This window comes from Cyanistes caeruleus, unplaced genomic scaffold (assembly GCF_971803275.1).
Source record: "Cyanistes caeruleus unplaced genomic scaffold, bCyaCae1.hap1.1 HAP1_SCAFFOLD_195, whole genome shotgun sequence".
Lineage (NCBI taxonomy): Eukaryota > Metazoa > Chordata > Aves > Passeriformes > Paridae > Cyanistes > Cyanistes caeruleus.
This window is the reverse complement of record NW_028255983.1, coordinates 82,942-108,225: the sequence shown is the minus strand read 5'-3', so window position 1 is coordinate 108,225 and position 25,284 is coordinate 82,942. Positions and strand designations below refer to the sequence as shown.

The window sequence follows — 25,284 nt, the reverse complement described above, 5'->3', positions numbered from 1 at the left end:
TTTGTTGATGCCCCTCCTTCTTTCACAGAATATTTCAAAACTCAGTGATTTCATGGCCACTGTACCCCAGGCATGCTCCAACCCCCACATCCCCCAGCAGCCCTTCTCTGTCTGTGAACAGCAGGAGAGACAGCTTTCCTTGGCAGTGGGAAGAGAAGGAAACCTCCCCAAAGTGCAGCTTGGCAGGTTCAGCCTGGAGGGGAGGAGAAAGAAAAGTCCCTGCCAGGGTAGAATTTTGGTGCAGGAGGTGTCCCAGCGTGAGACTGGACCATGCCATGGCTGAGTGTGCCAGGAGCCGGCAGTCAGTGGGGCCCAGGGATGCTCCAAGGGACTTGGAGTTTTGCTTCTGACTCCTTGAGCAGCACCTTCAACCTTCTCTCAGTGCCTGAGGGTGCTGGACTCAGCCCCAAATGCACCCTGGGGCTCATTAAAATACAGAAAGCCTCAGGGGCTCTTTCTCTTCCTTCCACTGTCTTCAAGTCCAAGGCTTGTGCAGCTGCTTGGAGTCAGTTTGGAGTTCTGTTGAGGAGGAAGATTTGAAAATCCACCTTTTTTTTTTTTTTTTTTTTTTTTTTAAATCAAGGGTGTATTTTTTTATTTTCTAGTTGAGAGAAGAGGTGACAGAAGCATACCCCAAGTGATCCTGATGCTGAATGTCTCCTGAGGAGGTCTGGTCAGGGAGAAGAATGAGCCCCTTGTGGGCTGCCCCTGTTTGGACAACCTGCTCCTCACCCCGAGCCTCAGCATGTCTGACATCGCCCACCTGGGACTGACATCCCAAAGCATTGAGAACATTTATCAACTTTTCTTTATCATTAAAATCTGATTCATTAATAAAAATAAAATTTTACTTTTTTATAATAATTCTGTATTTTTCTAACCTAATTTTTATATTTATATGAAAGAATTTATACATTTTTAGCAACTAAAAACATTATTGGTCTTTGTTTCTAAATACCAAAATTCCTTTCATAAATTAATTAACCACTATTTCTCCCTCTTTATGCTAATTACACCTATTTGTAATCCTTAGATTATCATTATTAAAATCTCCTCAGACAGGGTAAAAGGAGCAAGTTTGGGGTCCATGGAGACTTTTCTGAGAAACATTTGGGGCAGTTTTGGGTCTGGGGAAGGAATTTAGAGAGAACTTGAGGGTCTGGAGGGCGCTTGGGAGAGCCGGGTGGGCACTTGGATGGGGACTTGGGGATTCTGTGGGACAATTCGGGGTCAGGGGGAACACCTGGGGGTTCAGGAGGGCACTTGGGGGGCTGTAACAGGGAATCTCTGGGCCGCGGGGGATGATGGGAGTTGTAGGCGCCGGTATAATGAGGCTTAATGGCGCCGCGGAGCATCATGGGAGTTGGAGGCGCATCTCCAATGAGTTCTGGTGAGTCGCGGGGCATGACGGGAGATGAAGTCCCGGCTGGAATAGCGCTCTATGGGCGCCACGGAGCATGATGGGAGCTGTAGTCCCGAAAGTGGCTCGGAAGGCGCGTTCGGCGGTGCGGGGAAGCCCTTGGAGAATATTTTTGCGTCCGAGCCGTGGCTGCAGGTGCTCGGGGCGAATGTACACGGCTCGGGAGCACTTGGGGGGAACCTGCGGAGCTGTAACCGGGCTCTTTAGGGCGCGGGGCACGGCAGGAGGTTTGGGCGCGGAACTGTGTTGTGGGATGATGGGAGATGAATTCCCAGGAGTGGCTGGAAGGGGAATCTGTGGGGTCGGGAGCATTCAGGGATCCAGGGACGCTTTGGGGGGCTTCGAACGGGCGCTGAGGGGGCACTCGGGGATCCTGAAGGGTCTGGGGGACACATGGGACATATGGGGGGCGATCCCGGGGTTCTGGGGAGTGCAGGGCATATTCCCAGTTCCTCACAACGTGGTCTCAATTGCCCCCTGCAGGCTCCTACTGACTGCCAGTCTGATCCCAGTATGATCCCAGTATGATGTCAGTACACAGCCAGTGCAATCTCAGCCACTGCCAGGATGATCCCAGTCCAAACCAGTCCCTGCCAGTGCTGCCACTCCTGGGATCCCCCAGCCCTCTCTGTGTTCCCCCCTCCCACATCTCCCCAGAGGAGCCCCAAGGGCTGGCAGTCCCCAGCCAGGGTCCCCAGCCAGCCCCAGGTTGGATCTGCAGCCCCCAATTTTCCCAGTTTCCCTCTCCTTTTCCCCGGGCCGGGTTCCCCCCGTCCCCAGCGGGTGGGAGCAGCGGAGAGCCCCGCGCTGCCCATCCCGACCTGTCCCGGCTCCATCCCCGCTCCTGCCGTGGGCTGTGAGGGGTTTGGGAACGGGGCACCGAGGGTGTCACTGCTCCTGGGGGAGGAGAAGGAGGGATGGAAGAGGAGGGATGAAGAAGGAGAGTGAGAAGGGATGGAAGTAGGTGAAGGAGGTGGGGTTATGGAGGAGAAGCAGGAGGAAGGATGGAAGAGGAGGAGCAGGAGGAAGAAAAGGGACAAAGGAATATCATGGAAAGAAGAAGGAACCTCAAGGTCGAGCACTCCCTGAATTCACAGCCCCTCGCCTGTGGGATCATCCACCCCCATATTCCACAGGTGACCGAGGAAGGGGGAGCTCAGCCCAGATATCCTGGGGGATCCCTGGGTTGGGTTTTTTGGGGGGGATGATTGGAGAAAGAAGAACTCCAAAGCTGAATGGAAAATGCCCCTGGGGGGGGACCTCAGGGGGTCCCAGCATCAGGAAGTGAAGAGATGGGAACAGGAGGAACTTTTTGGATTCCTGGCACTCCCAGCAGCCTGGGGAGGGCAGGGACTGAGCAGACAGGGGAACCCCCAGTACAAGCGTGACCCCCGGCAGCTGGGACAGGGGGGAAACTCTGAACAGCAAAGGGGAGAGACCAGAGATGAAGAACTCCTGGGAAACATTTTCAGGGCTGAATCTTGGTGTTTGGGAGGTTTTTATAGACTCCAGAGGCTTGGTGACTTCTAGAGATGAACTTGCACAGGGGGAGCCCCCTAACCCAATGTGCCCATGAACTGTATTTTTCCCCAAACCAGGATTTCCCATTCCCAAACCTTGGCTGGATGGAGAAGGAGGCTGCGAGGAAGATGTCCCAGGACACCCAGGCAGGTGAGGAGGAAGTCAGTGCCCCTTTCCCCCTCTCTCCTGCTCCATCTCCCAGCCCAGCCTGGCCCCTGGCTGCAGGACAACCCCGCTGCCGACGCCGTCCTGCCGGGGACGCGCTGGGGGGATCTCCTTCCCCTTCCCTCTGGCACGGAGGCAAATCACATCCTCTCCTTGTCCTTCCTCCCCCAGACAAGGAGCTGAGGATGGAGACCAGGGAGGACAAATCCCCACAGCAGAACCTCATGGAAGAGGCCACTGTGAGCAGCTCCACGGTGCAGGAATCCAATGGGGAGGAAAATCCCCAGAGATCCTGCAGGAGGAGGGGCTCCAAACCCATCCCAGGGTGCTCTGAGGAGGAAAGACCCACCCTGTGCTGGGAAGGCGGCCGGAGATCCAGCCAGGGCTCTGAGCTGGTGGTCCATGAGCAGCTTCAGGATGGAGAGAAGCCCTACAAGTGCTTGGAGTGTGGGAAGAGCTTCAGCCAGAGCAACAGCCTGATCTGTCACCAGATGATCCACACTGGGGAATGGGCTTACAAGTGTGGGCAATGTGGGAAGGGCTTCAGCTGCAGCTCCCAACTCATCATCCACCAGCGCATCCACACTGGGGAGAGGCCCTATGAGTGTCCCGAGTGTGGGAAGAGCTTCAGCCACAGCAACAGCCTGATCCTCCACCAGAGGATCCACACAGGGGAACGTCCCTATGAGTGTGGGGAATGTGAGATGACCTTCAGATGGAGGTACCAACTGACCCTCCACCAGATGATCCACACTGGGGAGAGGCCCTACGAGTGCTCCGAGTGTGGGAAGAGGTTTCAGACCAGCTCCCATCTCCTCAAGCACCAGCGGATTCACACGGATGAGAGGCCCTTCCGCTGCCCTGACTGTGGGGAGGGCTTCAAGCACAACTCCAACCTCATCAGGCACTGGCGCATCCACACTGGGGAGAGGCCCTACGAGTGTCCCCAGTGTGGGAAGAGCTTCTCCAGGAGCTCTGCCTTGACCCAACACCAACAGAGGCACCGGTAAGGGAAGCCCTGTGAGTGCCCCAAGTGCAGGAAGAGCTTCGTGCGGTTCCCTGGCTCCATCCCCCATCAGAGGACCCACGTTGGGCAGAGCCCTGATGACCCACATTCCCAGTGATCTGTGTTGGGAACACACTGGGCTGGTGGCCATTTTATTTTGGTTCTATCTTTTGATTCATTTTCATCCCTTTAAAACAGACAAAACTGGGGTAAAAGTCTGCAAATTCATCAAAGGCATCTAAAGCCTCACTTTCTACTACTGCTTTGAGGGAATCTGGGATTAAAAGAGATACTTGGGAGGACTTGGGGATTGTGGGGGTATCTGTTGTAGTTTTCTTCATTTCTTGTCACTCAAAGAGATGAGAGGGTTCAATCTGTCACCTCAAAAGCACTCAATGCCACTGAAAACTACTCATTCCCACCCAGAATTCCTGGATTCTACAGCCCCTCAGGGTGTGTTGCCTTAAGTTTTATCTTTCATCTTTCATATTCTGCACTGCCTGGGTTTACAGTTTGGAACTTCCTATTAAGTGTTAGTGAGCTCTCTTCACAGAGTAGGTAGACAAAACAATTCCTTTTCTAGCTTGATACCAAGGACAGTCGTTAGAAGTTTCAGGCCCAGAAGCATGAACAGGGGTGGACTGAAGAGAGAAAACAAGAAGGATGGGACTTCATCATCTGAAGCTGTAATTGGACAGTGAACAGATTGCAATATCCAGATGGACCTAAACTTCTAAAAATGTGAGACTTGTCCATTTTTCTGACCATTTTTGGTCCATCTTGGGTGTAGGCCTGGCTCTTGTACTGCCCAAGGTGTATTTAAATTCTTTTAATAAACTTCATTCTTAACTCTGTCTTGCCTCTGTTCTAGGCCAGCCTTCTGAAGGCATCAGGTGGAATGGGGTTGGAAGGGGATTGGGTGAAGTGGGATGCAGATCAGGAGGGGTGAGATGGGCATTGGGTGGGGCAGGATGGGTGGGATGGAGTTTGGGAGGTGTGAAATGGGGGAAATTTGGCTTGGGAAGGGGGTCTTGATGTCCAGCAGGGATGGGATGGGTTGGGGTTGGGATTGGGGAGGTGGGCTGGGGTCTGCAATGAGACAGCCAAAGTTTGGGGATGATGAATGGAGGGGAAACCCGTTAGTGAGTTTTGGATATTTGGATATTTCCAAAGAGATTTTAAGGTATCTCACATTTCTAAGGAGGTTTTGGGGCACTCCCCAGCTCTTGGGGTGTTCCTGAGAGCAGCTCCATGGAGCCCCATTGCCAGGGCTGGTTGCCATGGGCACGAGCTCAGAGCTGTAGCCAGAGTGCGTTGCCTCAGCGCTGGAGAGCAGAGAAATGATGAATGGCCCCAGACATCTCCAGGGTGTGTTTGGGGGCAGAGCAAGTTCTGCCTGTGTGGGGCGGTCACTGCCCCAGCCCAGCCACTGCAGCCTCTGCTCCAGCCCCAAAGTGGCTGCCAAGCCCCTGGCACCCCAAAAACCCCAGCTGGGAGAGGGAGCAGAGCAGGTGAGGCTGTGACACAGGTGTGACACTGACATGTGTCACGGCCCTGGAGCTCACAGCAGCTGAGATGGTGCTGGATCCAAGGCTGACTGTGGATCTCTGTCCCTCTCGCTTCTCCTGACTTCCAGTTTTCAAAATCTGGATAGCTTGAAGTTGGATGGGTTGGACGAGTTGGCTCAGTCTGTGCTTAGTGAAGTGATTTCCTCTAATTGCATGCAGATTTATGATTTCCCAAGTACCTCATTCTCTAAAGTGTTCAGCTGAAAGTTTGTTCCCGCCTCCTGAGAAGTTTGTTGTTTTCTCCCATGCACTGCCCGAGGGGATGGAGGTACCTCAGGTCCCTTTCCAGCAGGGCCCGAGCGAGCTTGGGGCACAGCACAGGAACTGCAATGCTGAGCCAGGCCTGGCTGGGTTGGAGGAAGCAGAAAGGCCAAGCCCTGAGCCCAGGCCTGGCCCAGCAGGGCCTGTCCCTCACGGGTGGCTCGGGGCTCTTTGTGGGGCAGTGGGATGTGAGGGGCAGCAAGGACAAATGCCATAAACCTGCGAGCCCTGCCAGCCTCCTCAGGGAGGGCCGAGGGAGGAGCAAAGACCTTCCTGGGGCTGTGCCCTGGGCCAGGAGGGATTGTGCCAGTGGAGCTGACCCTAAATTTCTTCTCCCAGGCAGCTTTAGGACACGGAACATGGAGAAGCCAGAGCCAACTCTCAGCCTTCCACAGTCCTCCAGTAGAATCCTGTGTGGGGAGCAGCCTGGGAGCAGGGTTTGTGTGTCAGGGGAGGGGAATTCAGAGCCCTTTTCTCCCCCATGGGCTGAGGATCTGCATTTTCAATGGCCCTGCAGCTGCCAAAGGGGCCTTTTTCACCCAGCTGAGAACAGTTCTGCTGATAGCCTGTCCTAAACCAGTTTTTCCTGCAAATTTGCTGATGAAGCCACATTTTTTGCAGCCCCAGGTCTTGTGTGCATGCAGGTGTCTCAGCTGAAGGGTGGAACAGCTCTGCCAGGTAGGAGTTCTCTTTTTCATGGTGGATTTTTTGGTTTTTTTTTAAATTATCTCCCCCTGTCAGCTGTGTGCAGAGCTCTGTAACTGGGTGTGACACTTGCCTGTGGCACTGTCGGGGTGGCCAAGGGCACCTTCCCCGAGCTGTGTGCAGAGGAATCCACAGCAGCCCAGGCCGGGGGTGCTCAGTGGCCGCTCAGTTCCGCTGACTGGACGCGGCTCTGGCCGCTTCCCTTGGAGCGTCTCCAGGGAGGGAACGCTGGGGCTGCTGGCCCGGCTGTGCTGTCACTGCCAGGGGAACGCTGGGGCTGCTGGCCCGGCTGTGCTGTCACTGCCAGGGGAACGCTGGGGCTGCTGGCCCGGCTGTGCTGTCACTGCCAGGGGAACGCTGGGGCTGCTGGCCCGGCTGTGCTGTCACTGCCAGGGGAACGCTGGGGCTGCTGGCCCGGCTGTGCTGTCACTGCCAGGGGAACGCTGGGGCTGCTGGCCCGGCTGTGCTGTCACTGCCAGGGGAACGCTGGGGCTGCTGGCCCGGCTGTGCTGTCACTGCCAGGGGAACGCTGGGGCTGCTGGCCCGGCTGTGCTGTCACTGCCAGGGGAACGCTGGGGCTGCCCCGCTCCTGCCCCACCCCATCAGCTCTGCCAGCGCCTCCAGGGGACACAAAGGCTGAGCCCAAGGGTGAGAGTTGCACAAGGGGCTGAGCTGGCATCTGGGACCCATTGGGATCATGGAGTGCAGCCCCCGGCCCTGCACAGACACCCCAACAATCGCAGCCTGTGCATCCCTGGCAGCGCTGGCCAAAGGCTCCTGGAGCTGCGGCAGCCTCGGGGCCGTGCCCATTCCCTGGGGAGCCTGGGCACTGCCCCAGCCCCCTGCGGGGGAAGAAGCTTTTGCTCATCTCCAGCCCAGCCCTGCCCTGGCCCAGCTCCAGCCGTTCCCTCGGCTCCTGTCCCTGCTCACCTGGGCAGAGATCAGAGCTTGCCCACAGAAGCTGTGGCTGCCCCTGGATCCCTGGAAGTGTCCAAGGCCAGGTTGGAAGGGGCTTGGAGCAGCCTGGGATAGTGGAAGGTGTCCCTGCCCATGGCAGGGGGTGGAATGAGATGAACTTTAAGGTCTCTTCCAAGCCAAGGCATTCTGTGATTCTGTGATTTTGGGAGAGATGCTGAAGCTCTGGCTCAGCTTTATCTCAGCAAATGTCTGGAGCCAGCAGCAGCCATGGGTGGGATCATCTCCTCCTCCCTCTCGCTGTGGCTGTAACTCACCCAAGGGCAGTGTCATAAATCAAATTGAAATTTGGACAGCTAGGGCTATTGGGTTAACAGCAATTTAATAACAAGAAAAAAAAAATGATACAATTTAGTGAATTGAATACAACAAAACAATTTAATAAAAGAATACAATTTAGTGGATTGAAGAGCAATTTGATATAGGAATATAATTTAGTAAAAGAGTACCATTTATATATATATATATTCATATATATATACATATATATATACATATATATATAATAAAAAATACATATACATATATACGAATATAGCTTGCCAGTAATTATGATTAAAGCATAAGCAAGACTGACTGGCATACAGGGAGGGCTTCTCACCCTGCCTCAGGTACAAAACAAAGCAATTCAAACTAAACTTATATACTGTATGTTTATATTCATTCATGTTTCCAGTAAGTCTCCTCCAATTTATGATTCTTTAGTTGTATATCACTGTTCTTCATGGTGCATGCTTCACTTGTTGCTAGGGGGTCTTCAGTCTTCTTTTGGTGGTGTTTTGACAAAGGCTTACACTCATCCTTGTTATCCTCTGGATAACCTTACAGGCTGTGTGTGCGTCCTAAGTGTTGTGTTATGTAAGTGAGCATCGTGCTCCACTAATTAGTCTTCCACTTCAAAATGTTCAGGTCCTGTGCCTAAAGTCGTTCCAACCTTATCCATCTTATGGTCAGTTTTCTCTTGGGACATTTCTTATCTCAAAACTACATCCCCTATCTTAATTTTAACATGTAACATCTGTAAAGGGGTACATCTGCTTTGTAACACTAATTCCCTTGATTGCTTCTAATAATAACTAATTTCAAATAATAACTTTCCAGAAAATTACAATTTAGTTAACATGAATCATTTCCATTTATCACAGGGGGATTCACGGAGCTCATCCTGATGGATGAGGAAAAGGGAGTGGGAACTCAGCAGTGAGGAGAGCAGCTCTGAACGACACCAAAATCCCACCGGACTTCTGAAACATTGCTGTTCTTCAGCCACTGACAGGATGAGTCCCTGAGACTGGGGCTTGGCCTTCCTCGTGGTGAGGGGCATCAAGGAAGGCTGCAGTGTGATGGAGACTGTGATGGGCTGGGAACTCACTGGGGGAAAGGAGGGAGCAGTTGTGAAGTAAAAGGCAGGTGTGGGGACAGAACTGTTCAGAGAAGGGCTGAGCTACAGCTTGAGCAAGATGAAAAATGTAATTCGGGGTCACCCCAGATGGATTTCATTTCAGAAGTTATGGAACAAGTTTAATTTTTGGGAGGTGTCATGTTTTCCCTTGGAGGTGGACACTCTGCAGACTTGAGCTGCATTGCCAGAATGCTCAGGTCTCTGCTGCAGGTCACAGCGTTTCTTCTTTGGCTGATCCCGGCCCGGTGCTGAGCCCAGCAGAGCCCTGGCAGAGCCCAGAGCAGCCTCAGCATCCGCAGAGCCCGGCTGCAAGGAGAGAAAGCAGAAACCGCCCGTCAGCTGAAGGCTCCTGTCCCCTTGTCCCAGCCAGCCACGGTGCCCAGGCCATGCTGGCCGTGCTCAGAGCTGGGCCCAAAGCTGCCCATCACTGCTGCCTTGGGGAGCAGAGCAGGAGGGCAGGACATGTGCCCAGCCTGCAGCCAGCCACGGCAGATCCAGCCCCTCAGCAGCTGCCCAGAGCGGGATGCTCCTGTGCCCACTGCCATCTCCCAAAAACTCTTGTCCCACCCATGCCAAGGAGATGAGGACCCACCTCACACCATCCGCTGCCACAAGAAAAGCTGGTCCCAAACGATGTCCTCAGTCTCCTCCAAGGGCACGGCCCATCCACGCCACAGCTGGTCCCAAGCACTTCCTGATCCAGACTGGACCCCACCTGGAACGCTTCCTTTAGAAAAACAAACAACAAATTAATGAAAATAGGTTACAGACAAAAAGGGGAAACAAGAAAAATGGTAAAAAATCTTATCTCTGTCAGGAGCTTGAGGAAGGCCCAACCCCTACATTCTGGGGAAAAACCCACCCATGGGTGAGGGAAGCCCATGCTTTCTCCCTTTCCCCCTGCACTGTCCCCCAAAATCACGGTGATCCCAAAGCAAAGCAGGGGAGTGGAGCAGCCCAAGCCCTTCCTTGCCTGCACAGCAAAGCAGCCGTGCTCAGGTTCTGGAGTCCCACCTGTGCTCCTGCCATGGGGGTTTGTTTGTGTCGGGCTGGCTGCCCCAGCCCCAGCCCGGGGCACGGTGGGTGCTGGGGGCTGTTGGCAGGGCCAGGATCCCACTCCCATTTCGTAACCACCCCAGCCCACACCCCCAGCCCTGCCAAAAACCAGCTGGGCAGCCACTGAGGAATCAGTTGCATCTGCCCCAGCAAAGGGGAAACCTTTGGTTCCCAGCCAATGCACAAATGTGGGAGCATCCCCCTGGGTCTGGACTTACCTGAAAATTCACTGTGGAGCCTGGCTTTGAAGAAGGTGCCAGAATCAAAGTCCATCATCGCCAGCTCCCGCTGGCCAGGTGCAGGAAGAGGTTGTCATCCTTGCTGCTGTCCTCCACGTCTCCAGCAGCAGCAGCAGCCCCACCTGGTACAGCTTCTCCAGGGGCTCCTTCTTCCCTGGGGTGACACCAGGCTGTCAGGGTTCTGCCCAGGGCCTGGCTGTCAGTGAACCAGGACAAGCAAAACCAGCTCAGATGGTGCCCACCAGTGCTGGGCAGAGCAGCTCAGCTCCAGCACAAGGGCTGTGTGTTCCCATTCCATGACCCCAGTGCAGTGACACAGGCAGGACAAAAAAGTCTGGGTTTCTTTGCTGCTGATTGCCAGGGCATGTGTGGAGCTGTAACTTACCAGGTCCCTGCATCACTGTGCCCGTGGCTCTCTCCCTTCTTCTAGGGCTGATGAATATCCTGCATCCAGGGATCACAGGACAGGTCTTCTAATGAGGGCCTGTCCAAGGAGTTCAGGGATAAACACCACCTGATCAGAATCTGGCAGTCTGGGGAGAGAAACCACAAACCACTGGTCAGTTGGAGAAGGCTCCAGTCTGCTTTGCCCCACTATTCCCGTGCCCAGGCCACGCTGGATGTGCTCAGAGCTGGGCCTAAACTTTCCCATCAATTCTTTGTTTTGGAGGAGAGCAGGAGAGCAGGACATGTGCCACCTCCTCAGCAGCTGCCAGAGCGGGATGCTCACGAGCCCGCTGCTGTCTCCCAACACTGGTGTTCCCCCCGTGCCCAGAGATGAGGATCCACCTTGGGAGAGCCGTTGTGGCAGCGGGAGCTGGCCCCATCTGATGTTCCTGCCCCTCCTGAAAGGGTGCTCCCCGCAGACCATCTCGTGCAGCAGGATGCCCAGGGACCAGACGGTCGCTGCCTCGCCATGGTACCAGCCGAAGTCGTTCCATTCCGGGGGGCTGTATGACGGTGTTCCTATGGAATATGGATGGAGCTCATCAGGGGGATGCTGCTGCTCCCAGAGCCTGGCCCCAGCATCCCTGGGCATGTGAGGGCTACCCCAGTGGCACACGGGGTGACCTGCTGCCCTCTCACCAGCACCTGGGACTTGGGTACAAACCTGGGGTTGGAAAAGAAACCACTGGTGCTGGAAGAGGGCAGCAGAAACCCTGGCAAGGCCTGACCATGACCCACAAAGGGAAATACCCACTCAGTGCTGGGGAAAAACCATACCCACATCCTCCCTGCTGGCATTGCCCAAAAAATATCTTGAACCAAGGCAAACCAGGTGAGCAGAGCAGTCCAAGCCCATTCTCACCTGCACACCAAACCAGCTGGTGCACAGGTTCTGGCTCCCCCTCTCTGCTACCCCCACCAATGGGGGTTTTGTCAGGCTGGCTGCCCCAGCCCCAGCCCCACTCCTGGGAGAATCCCTGCTGCCACACCCAGGTTGGGCCAGGAGATGCCAGGACCGGGAGCCTGCCCCTGTGTGGGCTCACCTGCAAATTGAGTGTAGGCTGTGTCCTGCAGGTAGGTGCCACAGCCGAAGTCGATCAGTTTTGCCTCGCCGGTGTCCAGGTCTACCAAGACGTTCTCAGGTTTGATATCTCGGTGCAGGACCCCGCAGCTGGTGCAGTGCCGCACGGCCGCCAGCACCTGCTGGAACAGCTCCCGCGCCTCTTCCTCGGACAGGAACCTCCGTGCCCGAATGAAACGCCGCAGGTCCTGACACCGCTCCGGGCGCTCCAGCACCATCACGATGGTGTTGGGGAGCTCAAACCATTCCAGCAGCTGCACCACACCGGGGAAGCCTGTGGACACCTTGTCCAGCAGCACTATCTCCAGGGGTGCGCTGGTGCCGTCGGGCTGCGGGAGGAGCACGGTGCCGTCAGTGGGGCTGAGGCCGTGCCAGGGCTCGGGAAGCCCTCAGCCAGCCCGGGATGCTCTGTGCCCTCCGCTGGCCCCACGCCCGCTCTCCCTCCAGGTGTCCTGGCGGCTCCCACCCTGCCGGGCCCCGGCTCATCCCCGCCCGGCACGGCCCGGCTTCTGCCGCTGGCCCCGCTCACTCACCAGCTCGCCCCAGTGCCGGACGCGGTTCCGTGGCACCTTTTTGATGGCCACCTGCAAGCCAAAGGGAGCAGCGGATTCAGCTCACCGCCCACCGTGTCCAGCCCCATCCTCCTCCTCCGCCCCCTCCTCCTCCTCCGCCCGCCGCCGGCCCCTCTGCTCACCGGGAGTCCGTCCGAGAGCCGAGTGGCCGCAAAAACTCTGCCAAAGCCGCCGCGCCCCAGCAGTGAACCCACTCGGTAGCGCTGCTGCAGGGCCTGCTGCGCCTTCCCTGGGGAAGAGACGCGGCCGTCAGTGCTCGGCCCGGGGCCAGGAACGGCCCCCGAGCGCTCCCCGAGCTCCCCGGGCCGGGCACCCGCAGGCGTTCCCTCATTGGAACGCGACAGCGGCGGAGCTCGGGCCGGGGAAGCCGCAGCGGAGGCGGCGGCAGCGGCCGCACCGCCTGTGTCCTCCGCGGGCCCCGGGAGGAGCCGGGGCCGGGGCCGGGGCCGGGGCCGGGGCCGGGGCCGGGGCCGGGGCCGGGGCCGGGGTCGGGGCCGGGGCCGGGGCCGGGGCCGGGGCCGGGGTCGGGGCCGGGGTCGGGCCAGGCGGAGCCAAAGGGCAGCGATGCCGCCCCAGCCCCTGGCACTGATGCCCGCCCAGCACAGCCAGAGCCAGGCGAAGAGGAGACCTCGGCGGGACGGCCGGGGACGGGGCCGGGGACGGGGCCGGGGCAGCCCCGCCCGGGGCCGGGGGCGGGCTGGGTGCATGGCCCGGGTGGGCACGGGGAGAGGGAACCTGGAAGAGGAGGGGACACAGGAAAAGGGAGACTGGGAGAAGATGAGGGACAGTGGGAGAGGGAGAAGAGAGAGAGAATTGATAAATTTTCTGCTGTCGCTGCTTTCGCTGCCGCCGCTGCTGCTGCCGCCGCTGCCGCTGCAACTGAAGCCCCGGGGCCGTTTGTCCCCGTGTCCGTTTGTCCGTTGCCCGCTCGGCCCCGCCCCGAGCCCCGCGCTCCCCGGGCAGCCCCTGAGCCTGGCCAAACACGGCAACTTTGCCCTGCTGAGCCAAGAGCCAGAGTCTGGACTCCTGCACAGGGGCACAGCAATGCCCTTGGCTGCTGCTGTGCCTTGTCCCTGCTGAGGCTCAGACACCGTCTGAGCACATTCCCTGAATGCAGAATTTGTACCTGAGCCGAGTACTGCACTTGTGTCTCCAGCATTGCTTTCCAAGGAAAACAGGGCAAGGCAAACTGGCTATAGCTCAGGGTATTTTACAGTGTCTAAAACTTGCCAAGTCTCAGATCTTAGAGGTGAGAGCCATTTGGAATGAATGGGATGGAGAAACAGTGCAAGACGGAAAAGGGAAACATAAAAATAAATAGAGAAAAATAGAAAAAAAATCTTAGTGGTTGTTTCTTTGGATTTTATTTTCATTTCTTAAAAAAGCCGTTTCAATTTTCCCAGAATCTTCTCCCCAGTCCCGTCTGTTCTTTCCAAAAACCTGTCCTGGAGAACGAGGCGCAGCTCCTGTCACAAGATGTGCCCCCAGCTGCAGCTTCTCTTGGCTTCCCACACTGTGAGTGCAGCACAACTCTTGCAGCAAAGCAGGACAAATGTTTGAAGAACTTGACAACTTGTTCTTTCTTTTCCTTGTGCACAGGGGAGTTTTGCCATTGGTGAGGTTTTCATTGTTCCTCTTCTACCCAAAGAAAACATGATGGGCTGCCAGGAATTGTTGGGGAATACAAGCCTAGCTGAATGTGGAGAAAGAATCTCCAGAGCCTGCAGCCAGCAGTGGAGAGCTCATCATTCCAACAGCCCCCTGGACATCTGGAAAGTGATCTGGAACATGAAGATGGGCTGACAGAGGGAGTTTGTTTCTGTGTTCAGTTGAGATGATTCTACATCTCTTGCAGTGGGAGAAATCAAGAGCACAATCAGTTGATGATAAGCAGCAGAACATGATAAGCTGGACCTGTCAGTGGATGAGAGAAAGAATGTGAAAAGGAGAAATGCAGGGAATGACTTGGTGAACTTTGTGTGTAAGAAGGGTCATTTTTTCCTAATAATTCCCAATTCATTCCCTTTGCTTTTATCCTTTTAACAAGGCCAATTGCATCTCAGATTCCCCAGGAAATGAGAACCCTGAGCTTGTGGAGCTGCCTGAAAGGTGCCCTGTTCCTTTTTCTTCTGCTGCTCAGAAGAAACAATGAAGCGAGTTGGGGAGTTCTGGTTTTTCTTTCTCCTGGTGGATTTTTTCATTTTATTTGCCACTGCAGAGGCAATTTCTGTGATGGCCTCTGTCAGTTGATTCTATTTCAGCAGCAGTAGCAGCAACAGGGCTGTGTTTGAGCACTGCAAATGTGACCTGTGTGGCTTTAATTCCCCTTGACTTAGTGCTGAGGGACTTGGGAGCATTTTGATCTCTGCTGATCATGATGCCTGAAACAAAAATCCTGAGTTCCCTGTGACAAAAGCACAGTGGGTAGCACTGATTGAAAGAGGCAATTGCAGCTGTACTGCTAAAATTCAAGTGGCAAGCAGAAGAGGGGCAAGAGCAGCCAGGATCTACAATTGCCATGACAGATGTAAATTACTTAATTTTGTGGGACTTTTCTGCACTTTTGTGGGATTTTTCTGGATTATTGTGGTATTTTTCTTGAATTTTATGGAATTTCTTCTGGATTTTAGTGGAAATTTGAGGAGATTTTGTGGGATCTTTCTAGAATTTGGTGGGGTTTTGAGAAGATTCCTGCAATTTTGCGGGATTTTTCTTAGATTTTCTGTGATTTTTCTTAGATTTTGTGGAAATTTGTGGAAATTTTGTGATATGTTTCTGGAATTAGTTAAGGTTTTGAGAAGATTTAGGCAATTTTGGGAAATTTTTCTGGAACTTTATGGGATCTTGATTTTTGTGGGATATTGAAAAGATTTTGTGAAATGTTTCTAGAATTTTGAAGGGTTTTGAGAAGACAAGAAGAATTTAGTGTGAGATTTTTCATAGATTTTGTGGAATTCTGTGAAGGTTTTGTGTGATTTCGCTGGAATTTTCTCAAATTTTGAGAAAATTCGAAGTTTTTTGTGGGATTTTTCTTGAATTTTGTGGGATTTTGAGAAGACTTGAAGAATTTTGAGGGATTTTTCTCAGATTTTGTGGAAATTTGTGGAGAATTGGTGGGATGTTTCTGGAATTTGTGAATGTTTTGAGAACATTTAGGGAATTGTAAGGGTTTTTTCTGCAACTTTGTGGGATTTTCCTTGAATTTTGTAAGATATTGAGGAGATTTTGTGAAAGTTTTGGGGGATTTTGTGGGATTTTGAGGAGACATGAAGGATTTTGAGGTGTTTTCTTAGGTTTTTTGGAAATTTGTGGGGATTTTGTGGGATGTTACTGGAATTTGCTGGGGTTTTGAGAAGCTTTCAGCAGTTTTGTTGGAGTATTTTCTGGAATTTTGTGGGATTTTGAGGAGACCTGAAGAATTTTGAGGGATTTTTCTTTGATTTTGTGGTATTTTGTGGAGATTTGGTGAGATGTTTCTGGAATTTTCTGGGGTTTTGAGAACATTTAGGGAATTATGAGGGATTTTTCTTCAATTTTTTGGGATTTAGTGGAGACGTGAAGAATTATGAGGGATTTTTCTCAGCTTCTTTGGAATTTTTTGGAGATTTGGTGCAATGTTTCTGGAATCTGGTGGGATTTTATTGAACAGCTGTGGAATTTTCTGGTATTTTGTGGGATTTTTAGGAGACTTGAAGAATTGTGAGGGATTTTTCTTAGATTTTGTGTGAATTTTGTGGAGATTTTGTGGAATGTTTCTGGAATTTGCTGGGGTATTGAGAACATTTAATGATTTGTGTGGGATTTTTCTGCAATTTGGTGGGATTTTTCTTGAATTTTGTAGGACATTGAGATTTTGTGCAATTTTTGTAGAATTTTGAGGGATTTTGAGGAGACATGAAGAATTTTGAGGTATTTTCGTTGATTTTGTGTAAATGTGTGGGGATTTTGTGGGATATTTCTGGAATTGGGTGTGGTTTTGAGAACCTTTAGGGAATTGTATGGGATTTTTCTTGAATTTGGTAGGATATTAAGGAGATTTTGTGGGAGTTTTTTAGAATTTTCAGGGATTTAGAGGAGACATGAAGGATTTTGAGGTATTTTCTTAGGTTTTGTGGGAATTTGTGGCTCTTTTGTCAGATGTTACTGGAATTTGGTGGAGTTTTGAGAAGATTTCTGCAATTTTGTTTGATTTTTTTCTGGAATCTTGAGGGATTTTGAGGAAACATGAAGAACTGTGAAGGATTTTCTTAGATGTTGTGGAAATTTTTGGAGATTTGGTGGGATGTTTCTGGAATTTGTGAATGTTTTTAGAACATTGAGGAAATTGTATGGGATTTTTCTGAATTTGTGGGGATTTTTCTTGAATTTGGTAGCATATTGAGGAGATTTTGTGTGAGTTTTTTAGAATTTTGAGGGATTTGGAGGAGACATGAAGGATTTTGAGGTATTTTCTTAGATTTTGTGGAAATTTGTGGGGGTTTTGTGTAATGTTTCTGTGATTTGTTGGGCTTTTGAGAAGATTTCTGCAATTTTGTGGGATTGTTCTGGAATTTTGTGGGATTTTGAGGAGACTTGAAGAATTGTGAGGGTTTTTTCTTAGGTTTTGTGGAAATTAGTTTAGATTTGGTGGGATTTTTCTGGTATTTTGTGGGATTTTTTTGTACTGTTGTGGAATTTTTTTGTATTTTGTGGAGATTTGGTGGGATGTTTCTGGAATTTGGTGGGGTTTTGAGAACATTTAATGATTTGTGTGGGATTTTTCTGGAATTTGGTGGGATTTTTCTTGCATGTGGCTGGATATTGGGGAGATTTGAAGGGATTTTTGTAGAATTTTGAGGGATTTTGAGGAGACATGAAGGATTTTGAGGTATTTTCTTAGATTTTGTGGAAATTAGTGGGGATTTTGTAGGATGTTTCTGGAATTTGGTGGGGTTTTGAGAACAATTAATGATTTGTGTGGGATTTTTCTACAATTTGGTGGGATTTTTCTTGGATTTTGTGGAGATTTGGTGAGATGTTTCTGGAATTTTCTAGGGTTTTTCGAACATTTAATGAATTGTATGAGTTATTTCTGAAATTTGGTGGGATTTTTCTTGAATTTTGTTGAATATTGAAGAGATTTTGTGTGAGTTTTTTAGAATTTTGAAGGATTTTGAGGAGACATGAGGAATTTTGAGGTATTTTTGTTGATTTTGTGGAAATTAGTGGAGATTTTGTGGGATATTACTGGAATTGGGTGGGGTTTTGAGAACCTTTAGGGAATTGTATGGGATTTTTCTGAATTTGGTGGGATTTTTCTTGAATTTTCAGGGATATTGAGGCAATTTTGTGGGAGTTTTTTAGAATTTTCAGGGATTTTGAGGAGACATGAAGGATTTTGGGGTATTTTCTTACATTTTGTGGAAATTTGTGGGGGTTTTGTGGGATGTTTCTGGAATTTGCTGGGGTTTTGAGAAGATTTCTGCAATTTTGTGGGATTTTTCTGGAATTTTGTGGGATTTTTCTTGAATTTTGTGGGATTTTTCTTGAATTTTGTATGATATAGGGGAGGTTTTGTGGGAGTTTTGTGGGATTTTGAGGGATTTTGAGGAGACATAAAGAGTTTTGAGGTATTTTCTTAGATTTTGTGGAAATCTGTGGGGATTTTGTGGGATGTTACTGGAATTTGGTGGGGTTTTGAGAAGATTTCTGCAATTTTGTGGGATTGTTCTGGAATTTTGTGGGATTCTGAGGAGACATGAAGAATTTTGAGGGATTTTTCTTGGATTTTGTGTTAATTTTGTGGAGATTTGGTGGGATGTTTCTGGTATTTGCTGGGGTTTTGAGAACATTTAATGATTTGTGTGGGATTTTTCTGGAATGTGGTGGGATTTTTCTTGCATGTGGCTGGATATTGAGGAGATTTGGAGGGATTTTTGTAGAATTTTGAGGGATTTTGAGGAGACATGAAGGATTTTAAGGTATTTTCTTAGATTTTGTGGAAATTAGTGGGGATTTTGTAGGATGTTTCTGGAATTTGGTGGGGTTTTGAGAACAATTAATGATTTGTGTGGGATTTTTCTACAATTTGGTGGGATTTTTCTTGGATTTTGTGGTATTTTGTGGAGATTTGGTCGGATGTTTCTGGAATTTGCTGGGGTTTTTCGAACATTTAATGAATTGTGTGAGTTTTTTCTGAAATTTGGTGGGATTTTTCTTCAATTTTGTTGAACATTGAAGAGATTTTGTGGAAGTTTTGTGGAATTTTGTGGGATTTGGAGGAGACATGAAGGATTTTGAGGTATTTTCTTAGATTTTGTGGAAATTAGTGGGGATTTTGTGGGATATTACTGGAATTGGGTGGGGTTTTGAGAACCTTTAGGGAATTGTATGGGATTTTTCTGAATTTGGTGGGATTTTTCTTGAATTTTCAGGGATATTGAGGCAATTTTGTGGGAGTTTTTTAGAATTTTCAGGGATTTGGAGGAGACATGAAGGATTTTGAGGTATTTTCTTAGATTTTGTGGAAATTTGTGGGGGTTTTGTAGGATGTTTCTGGAATTTGCTGGGGTTTTGAGAAGATTTCTGCAATTTTGTGGGATTTTTCTGGAATTTTGTGGGATTTTTCTTGAATTTTGTATGATATAGGGGAGGTTTTGTGGGAGTTTTGTGGAATTTTGAGGGATTTTGAGGAGACATGAAGGATTTTGAGGTATTTTCTTAGGTTTTGTGGAAATCTGTGGGGATTTTGTGGGATGTTACTGGAATTTGCTGGGGTTTTGAGAAGATTTCTGCAATTTTGTGGGATTGTTCTGGAATTTTGTGGGATTCTGAGGAGACCTGAAGAATTTTGAGGGATTTTTCTTCGATTTTGTGTATTTTGTGGAGATTTGGTGGGATGTTTCTGGTATTTGCTGGGGTTTTGAGAACATTTAATGATTTGTGTGGGATTTTTCTGGAATGTGGTGGGATTTTTCTTGCATGTGGCTGGATATTGAGGAGATTTGGAGGGATTTTTGTAGAATTTTGAGGGATTTTGAGGAGACATGAAGGATTTTAAGGTATTTTCTTAGATTTTGTGGAAATTAGTGGGGATTTTGTAGGATGTTTCTGGAATTTGGTGGGGTTTTGAGAACAATTAATGATTTGTGTGGGATTTTTCTACAATTTGGTGGGATTTTTCTTGGATTTTGTGGTATTTTGTGGAGATTTGGTCGGATGTTTCTGGAATTTGCTGGGGTTTTTCGAACATTTAATGAATTGTGTGAGTTTTTTCTGAAATTTGGTGGGATTTTTCCTCAATTTTGTTGAACATTGAAGTGATTTTGTGGAAGTTTTGTGGAATTTTGTGGGATTTGGAGGAGACATGAAGGATTTTGAGGTATTTTCTTAGATTTTGTGGAAATTAGTGGGGATTTTGTGGGATATTACTGGAATTGGGTGGGGTTTTGAGAACCTTTAGGGAATTGTATGGGATTTTTCTGAATTTGGTGGGATTTTTCTTGAATTTTCAGGGATGTTGAGGCAATTTTGTGGGAGTTTTTTAGAATTTTCAGGGATTTGGAGGAGACATGAAGGATTTTGAGGTATTTTCTTAGATTTTGTGGAAATTTGTGGGGGTTTTGTAGGATGTTTCTGGAATTTGCTGGGGTTTTGAGAAGATTTCTGCAATTTTGTGGGATTTTTCTGGAATTTTGTGGGATTTTTCTTGAATTTTGTATGATATAGGGGAGGTTTTGTGGGAGTTTTGTGGAATTTTGAGGGATTTTGAGGAGACATGAAGGATTTTGAGGTATTTTCTTAGGTTTTGTGGAAATCTGTGGGGATTTTGTGGGATGTTACTGGAATTTGGTGGGGTTTTGAGAAGATTTCTGCAATTTTGTGGGATTGTTCTGGAATTTTGTGGGATTTTTCTTGAATTTTGTGGGATATTCAGGAGATTTTGTGGGAGTTTTGTGGGATTTTGAGGAATTTTGAGGAGACATAAAGAGTTTTGAGGTATTTTCTTAGCTTTTGTGGAAATTTGTGGGGATTTTGGTGGGATGTTTCTGGAATTTGGTAGGGTTTTGAGAAGATTTCTGCAATTTTGTGGTATTTTTTTGGGAATTTTTGGGGATTTTGAGGAGACTTGAAGAATTGTGAGGGATGTTTCTTAGATTTTGTGGAAATTAGTTTAGATTTGGTGGGATGTTTCTGGTATTTTGTGGGATTTTTTTGTACTGTTGTGGAATTTTTTTGTATTTTGTGGAGATTTGGTGGGATGTTTCTGGAATTTGGTGGGGTTTTGAGAACATTTAATGATTTGTGTGGGATTTTTTTGCAATTTGGTGGGATTTTTCTTGAATTTTGTTGAATATTGAAGAGATTTTGTGGAAGTTTTTTAGAATTTTGAGAGATTTTGAGGAGACATGAAGGATTTTGAGGTATTTTCTTAGGTTTTGTGGAAATTTGTGGGGTTTTTGTGGGATGTTTCTGCAATTAGTTGGGCTTTTGAGAAACTTTCTGCAATTTTGTGGGATTTTCCTTGAATTTTGTGGGATTTTGAGGAGACCTGAAGAATTTTGAGGGATTTTTCTTGGATTTTGTGTGAATTTTGTGGAGATTTGGTGGGATGTTTCTGGAATTTGCTGGGGTTTTGAGAACATTTAATGATTTGTGTGGGATTTTTCTGGAATGTGGTGGGATTTTTCTTGCATGTGGCTGGATATTGAGGAGATTTGGAGGGATTTTTGTAGAATTTTGAGGGATTTTGAGGAGACATGAAGGATTTTAAGGTATTTTCTTAGATTTTGTGGAAATTAGTGGGGATTTTGTAGGATGTTTCTGGAATTTGGTGGGGTTTTGAGAACAATTAATGATTTGTGTGGGATTTTTCTACAATTTGGTGGGATTTTTCTTGGATTTTGTGGTATTTTGTGGAGATTTGGTCGGATGTTTCTGGAATTTGCTGGGGTTTTTCGAACATTTAATGAATTGTGTGAGTTTATTCTGAAATTTGGTGGGATTTTTCCTCAATTTTGTTGAACATTGAAGTGATTTTGTGGAAGTTTTGTGGAATTTTGTGGGATTTGGAGGAGACATGAAGGATTTTGAGGTATTTTCTTAGATTTTGTGGAAATTAGTGGGGATTTTGTGGGATATTACTGGAATTGGGTGGGGTTTTGAGAACCTTTAGGGAATTGTATGGGATTTTTCTGAATTTGGTGGGATTTTTCTTGAATTTTCAGGGATGTTGAGGCAATTTTGTGGGAGTTTTTTAGAATTTTCAGGGATTTGGAGGAGACATGAAGGATTTTGAGGTATTTTCTTAGATTTTGTGGAAATTTGTGGGGGTTTTGTGGGATGTTTCTGGAATTTGCTGGGGTTTTGAGAAGATTTCTGCAATTTTGTGGGATTTTTCTGGAATTTTGTGGGATTTTTCTTGAATTTTGTATGATATAGGGGAGGTTTTGTGGGAGTTTTGTGGAATTTTGAGGGATTTTGAGGAGACATGAAGGATTTTGAGGTATTTTCTTAGGTTTTGTGGAAATCTGTGGGGATTTTGTGGGATGTTACTGGAATTTGGTGGGGTTTTGAGAAGATTTCTGCAATTTTGTGGGATTGTTCTGGAATTTTGTGGGATTTTTCTTGAATTTTGTGGGATATTCAGGAGATTTTGTGGGAGTTTTGTGGGATTTTGAGGAGACATAAAGAGTTTTGAGGTATTTTCTTAGCTTTTGTGGAAATTTGTGGGGATTTTGGTGGGATGTTTCTGGAATTTGGTAGGGTTTTGAGAAGATTTCTGCAATTTTGTGGTATTTTTTTGGGAATTTTTGGGGATTTTGAGGAGACTTGAAGAATTGTGAGGGATGTTTCTTAGATTTTGTGGAAATTAGTTTAGATTTGGTGGGATGTTTCTGGTATTTTGTGGGATTTTTTTGTACTGTTGTGGAATTTTTTTGTATTTTGTGGAGATTTGGTCGGATGTTTCTGGAATTTGGTGGGGTTTTGAGAACATTTAATGATTTGTATGGGATTTTTTTGCAATTTGGTGGGCTTTTTCTTCAATTTTGTTGAATATTGAAGAGATTTTGTGGAAGTTTTTTAGAATTTTGAGAGATTTTGAGGAGACATGAAGGATTTTGAGGTATTTTCTTAGGTTTTGTGGAAATTTGTGGGGGTTTTGTGGGATGTTTCTGCAATTAGTTGGGCTTTTGAGAAACTTTCTGCAATTTTGTGGGATTTTCCTTGAATTTTGTGGGATTTTGAGGAGACCTGAAGAATTTTGAGGGATTTTTCTTGGATTTTGTGTGAATTTTGTGGAGATTTGGTGGGATGTTTCTGGAATTTGCTGGTGTTTTGAGAACATTTAATGATTTGTGTGGGATTTTTCTGGAATTTGGTGGGATTTTTCTTGCATGTGGCTGGATATTGAGGAGATTTGGAGGGATTTTTGTAGAATTTTGAGGGATTTTGAGGAGACATGGAGGATTTTAAGGTATTTTCTTAGATTTTGTGGAAATTAGTGGGGATTTTGTAGGATGTTTCTGGAATTTGGTGGGGTTTTGAGAACAATTAATGATTTGTGTGGGATTTTTCTACAATTTGGTGGGATTTTTCTTGGATTTTGTGGTATTTTGTGGAGATTTGGTCGGATGTTTCTGGAATTTGCTGGGGTTTTTCGAACATTTAATGAATTGTGTGAGTTTTTTCTGAAATTTGGTGGGATTTTTCCTCAATTTTGTTGAACATTGAAGTGATTTTGTGGAAGTTTTGTGGAATTTTGTGGGATTTGGAGGAGACATGAAGGATTTTGAGGTATTTTCTTAGATTTTGTGGAAATTAGTGGGGATTTTGTGGGATATTACTGGAATTGGGTGGGGTTTTGAGAACCTTTAGGGAATTGTATGGGATTTTTCTGAATTTGGTGGGAGTTTTCTTGAATTTTCAGGGATGTTGAGGCAATTTTGTGGGAGTTTTTTAGAATTTTCAGGGATTTTGAAAAGACATGAAGGATTTTGAGGTATTTTCTTAGATTTTTTTGAAATTTGTGGGGATTTTGTAGGATGTTTCTGGAATTTGGTGGGGTTTTGAGAAGATTTCTGCAATTTTGTGGGATTGTTCTGGAATTTTGTGGGATTTTTCTTGAATTTTGTATGATATAGGGGAGGTTTTGTGGGAGTTTTGTGGAATTTTGAGGGATTTTGAGGAGACATGAAGGATTTTGAGGTATTTTCTTAGGTTTTGTGGAAATCTGTGGGGATTTTGTGGGATGTTACTGGAATTTGGTGGGGTTTTGAGAAGATTTCTGCAATTTTGTGGGATTGTTCTGGAATTTTGTGGGATTTTTCTTGAATTTTGTGGGATATTCAGGAGATTTTGTGGGAGTTTTGTGGGATTTTGAGGAGACATAAAGAGTTTTGAGGTATTTTCTTAGCTTTTGTGGAAATTTGTGGGGATTTTGGTGGGATGTTTCTGGAATTTGGTAGGGTTTTGAGAAGATTTCTGCAATTTTGTGGTATTTTTTTGGGAATTTTTGGGGATTTTGAGGAGACTTGAAGAATTGTGAGGGATGTTTCTTAGATTTTGTGGAAATTAGTTTAGATTTGGTGGGATGTTTCTGGTATTTTGTGGGATTTTTTTGTACTGTTGTGGAATTTTTTTGTATTTTGTGGAGATTTGGTGGGATGTTTCTGGAATTTGGTGGGGTTTTGAGAACATTTAATGATTTGTGTGGGATTTTTCTACAATTTGGTGGGATTTTTCTTGGATTTTGTGGTATTTTGTGGAGATTTGGTCGGATGTTTCTGGAATTTGCTGGGGTTTTTCGAACATTTAATGAATTGTGTGAGTTTTTTCTGAAATTTGGTGGGATTTTTCCTCAATTTTGTTGAACATTGAAGTGATTTTGTGGAAGTTTTGTGGAATTTTGTGGGATTTGGAGGAGACATGAAGGATTTTGAGGTATTTTCTTAGATTTTGTGGAAATTAGTGGGGATTTTGTGGGATATTACTGGAATTGGGTGGGGTTTTGAGAACCTTTAGGGAATTGTATGGGATTTTTCTGAATTTGGTGGGAGTTTTCTTGAATTTTCAGGGATGTTGAGGCAATTTTGTGGGAGTTTTTTAGAATTTTCAGGGATTTTGAAAAGACATGAAGGATTTTGAGGTATTTTCTTAGATTTTTTTGAAATTTGTGGGGATTTTGTAGGATGTTTCTGGAATTTGGTGGGGTTTTGAGAAGATTTCTGCAATTTTGTGGGATTGTTCTGGAATTTTGTGGGATTTTTCTTGAATTTTGTATGATATAGGGGAGGTTTTGTGGGAGTTTTGTGGAATTTTGAGGGATTTTGAGGAGACATGAACGATTTTGAGGTATTTTCTTAGGTTTTGTGGAAATCTGTGGGGATTTTGTGGGATGTTACTGGAATTTGGTGGGGTTTTGAGAAGATTTCTGCAATTTTGTGGGATTGTTCTGGAATTTTGTGGGATTTTTCTTGAATTTTGTGGGATATTCAGGAGATTTTGTGGGAGTTTTGTGGGATTTTGAGGAGACATAAAGAGTTTTGAGGTATTTTCTTAGCTTTTGTGGAAATTTGTGGGGATTTTGGTGGGATGTTTCTGGAATTTGGTAGGGTTTTGAGAAGATTTCTGCAATTTTGTGGTATTTTTTTGGGAATTTTTGGGGATTTTGAGGAGACTTGAAGAATTGTGAGGGATGTTTCTTAGATTTTGTGGAAATTAGTTTAGATTTGGTGGGATGTTTCTGGTATTTTGTGGGATTTTTTTGTACTGTTGTGGAATTTTTTTGTATTTTGTGGAGATTTGGTCGGATGTTTCTGGAATTTGGTGGGGTTTTGAGAACATTTAATGATTTGTATGGGATTTTTTTGCAATTTGGTGGGCTT

The 25,284-nt window shown here is 47.3% G+C and overlaps 1 protein-coding gene across 1 annotated transcript; it reads left to right on the top strand.

Annotated features, from left to right (window-relative positions):
- Positions 1-2,345: 2,345 nt before the first annotated feature.
- LOC147645671 (uncharacterized) lies at positions 2,346-4,966 on the top strand. Its single transcript, XM_086874360.1, has 2 exons — positions 2,346-3,091; positions 3,278-4,966. Exons 1-2 carry the CDS (start codon positions 2,953-2,955, stop codon positions 4,114-4,116), a joined length of 978 nt encoding a protein of 325 aa, XP_086730486.1. The 5' UTR covers positions 2,346-2,952; the 3' UTR covers positions 4,117-4,966.
- The last annotated feature ends 20,318 nt before the right edge of the window (positions 4,967-25,284 follow it).

Coding starts and splice junctions, on each gene's coding strand:
- LOC147645671 (XM_086874360.1), top strand. CDS start 2,953: ATGAACTTGCACAGGGGGAGCCCCCTAACCCAATGTGCCCATGAACTG. Junction 3,092..3,277: donor GTCCCAGGACACCCAGGCAG/GTGAGGAGGAAG, acceptor TTCCTCCCCCAG/ACAAGGAGCTGAGGATGGAG.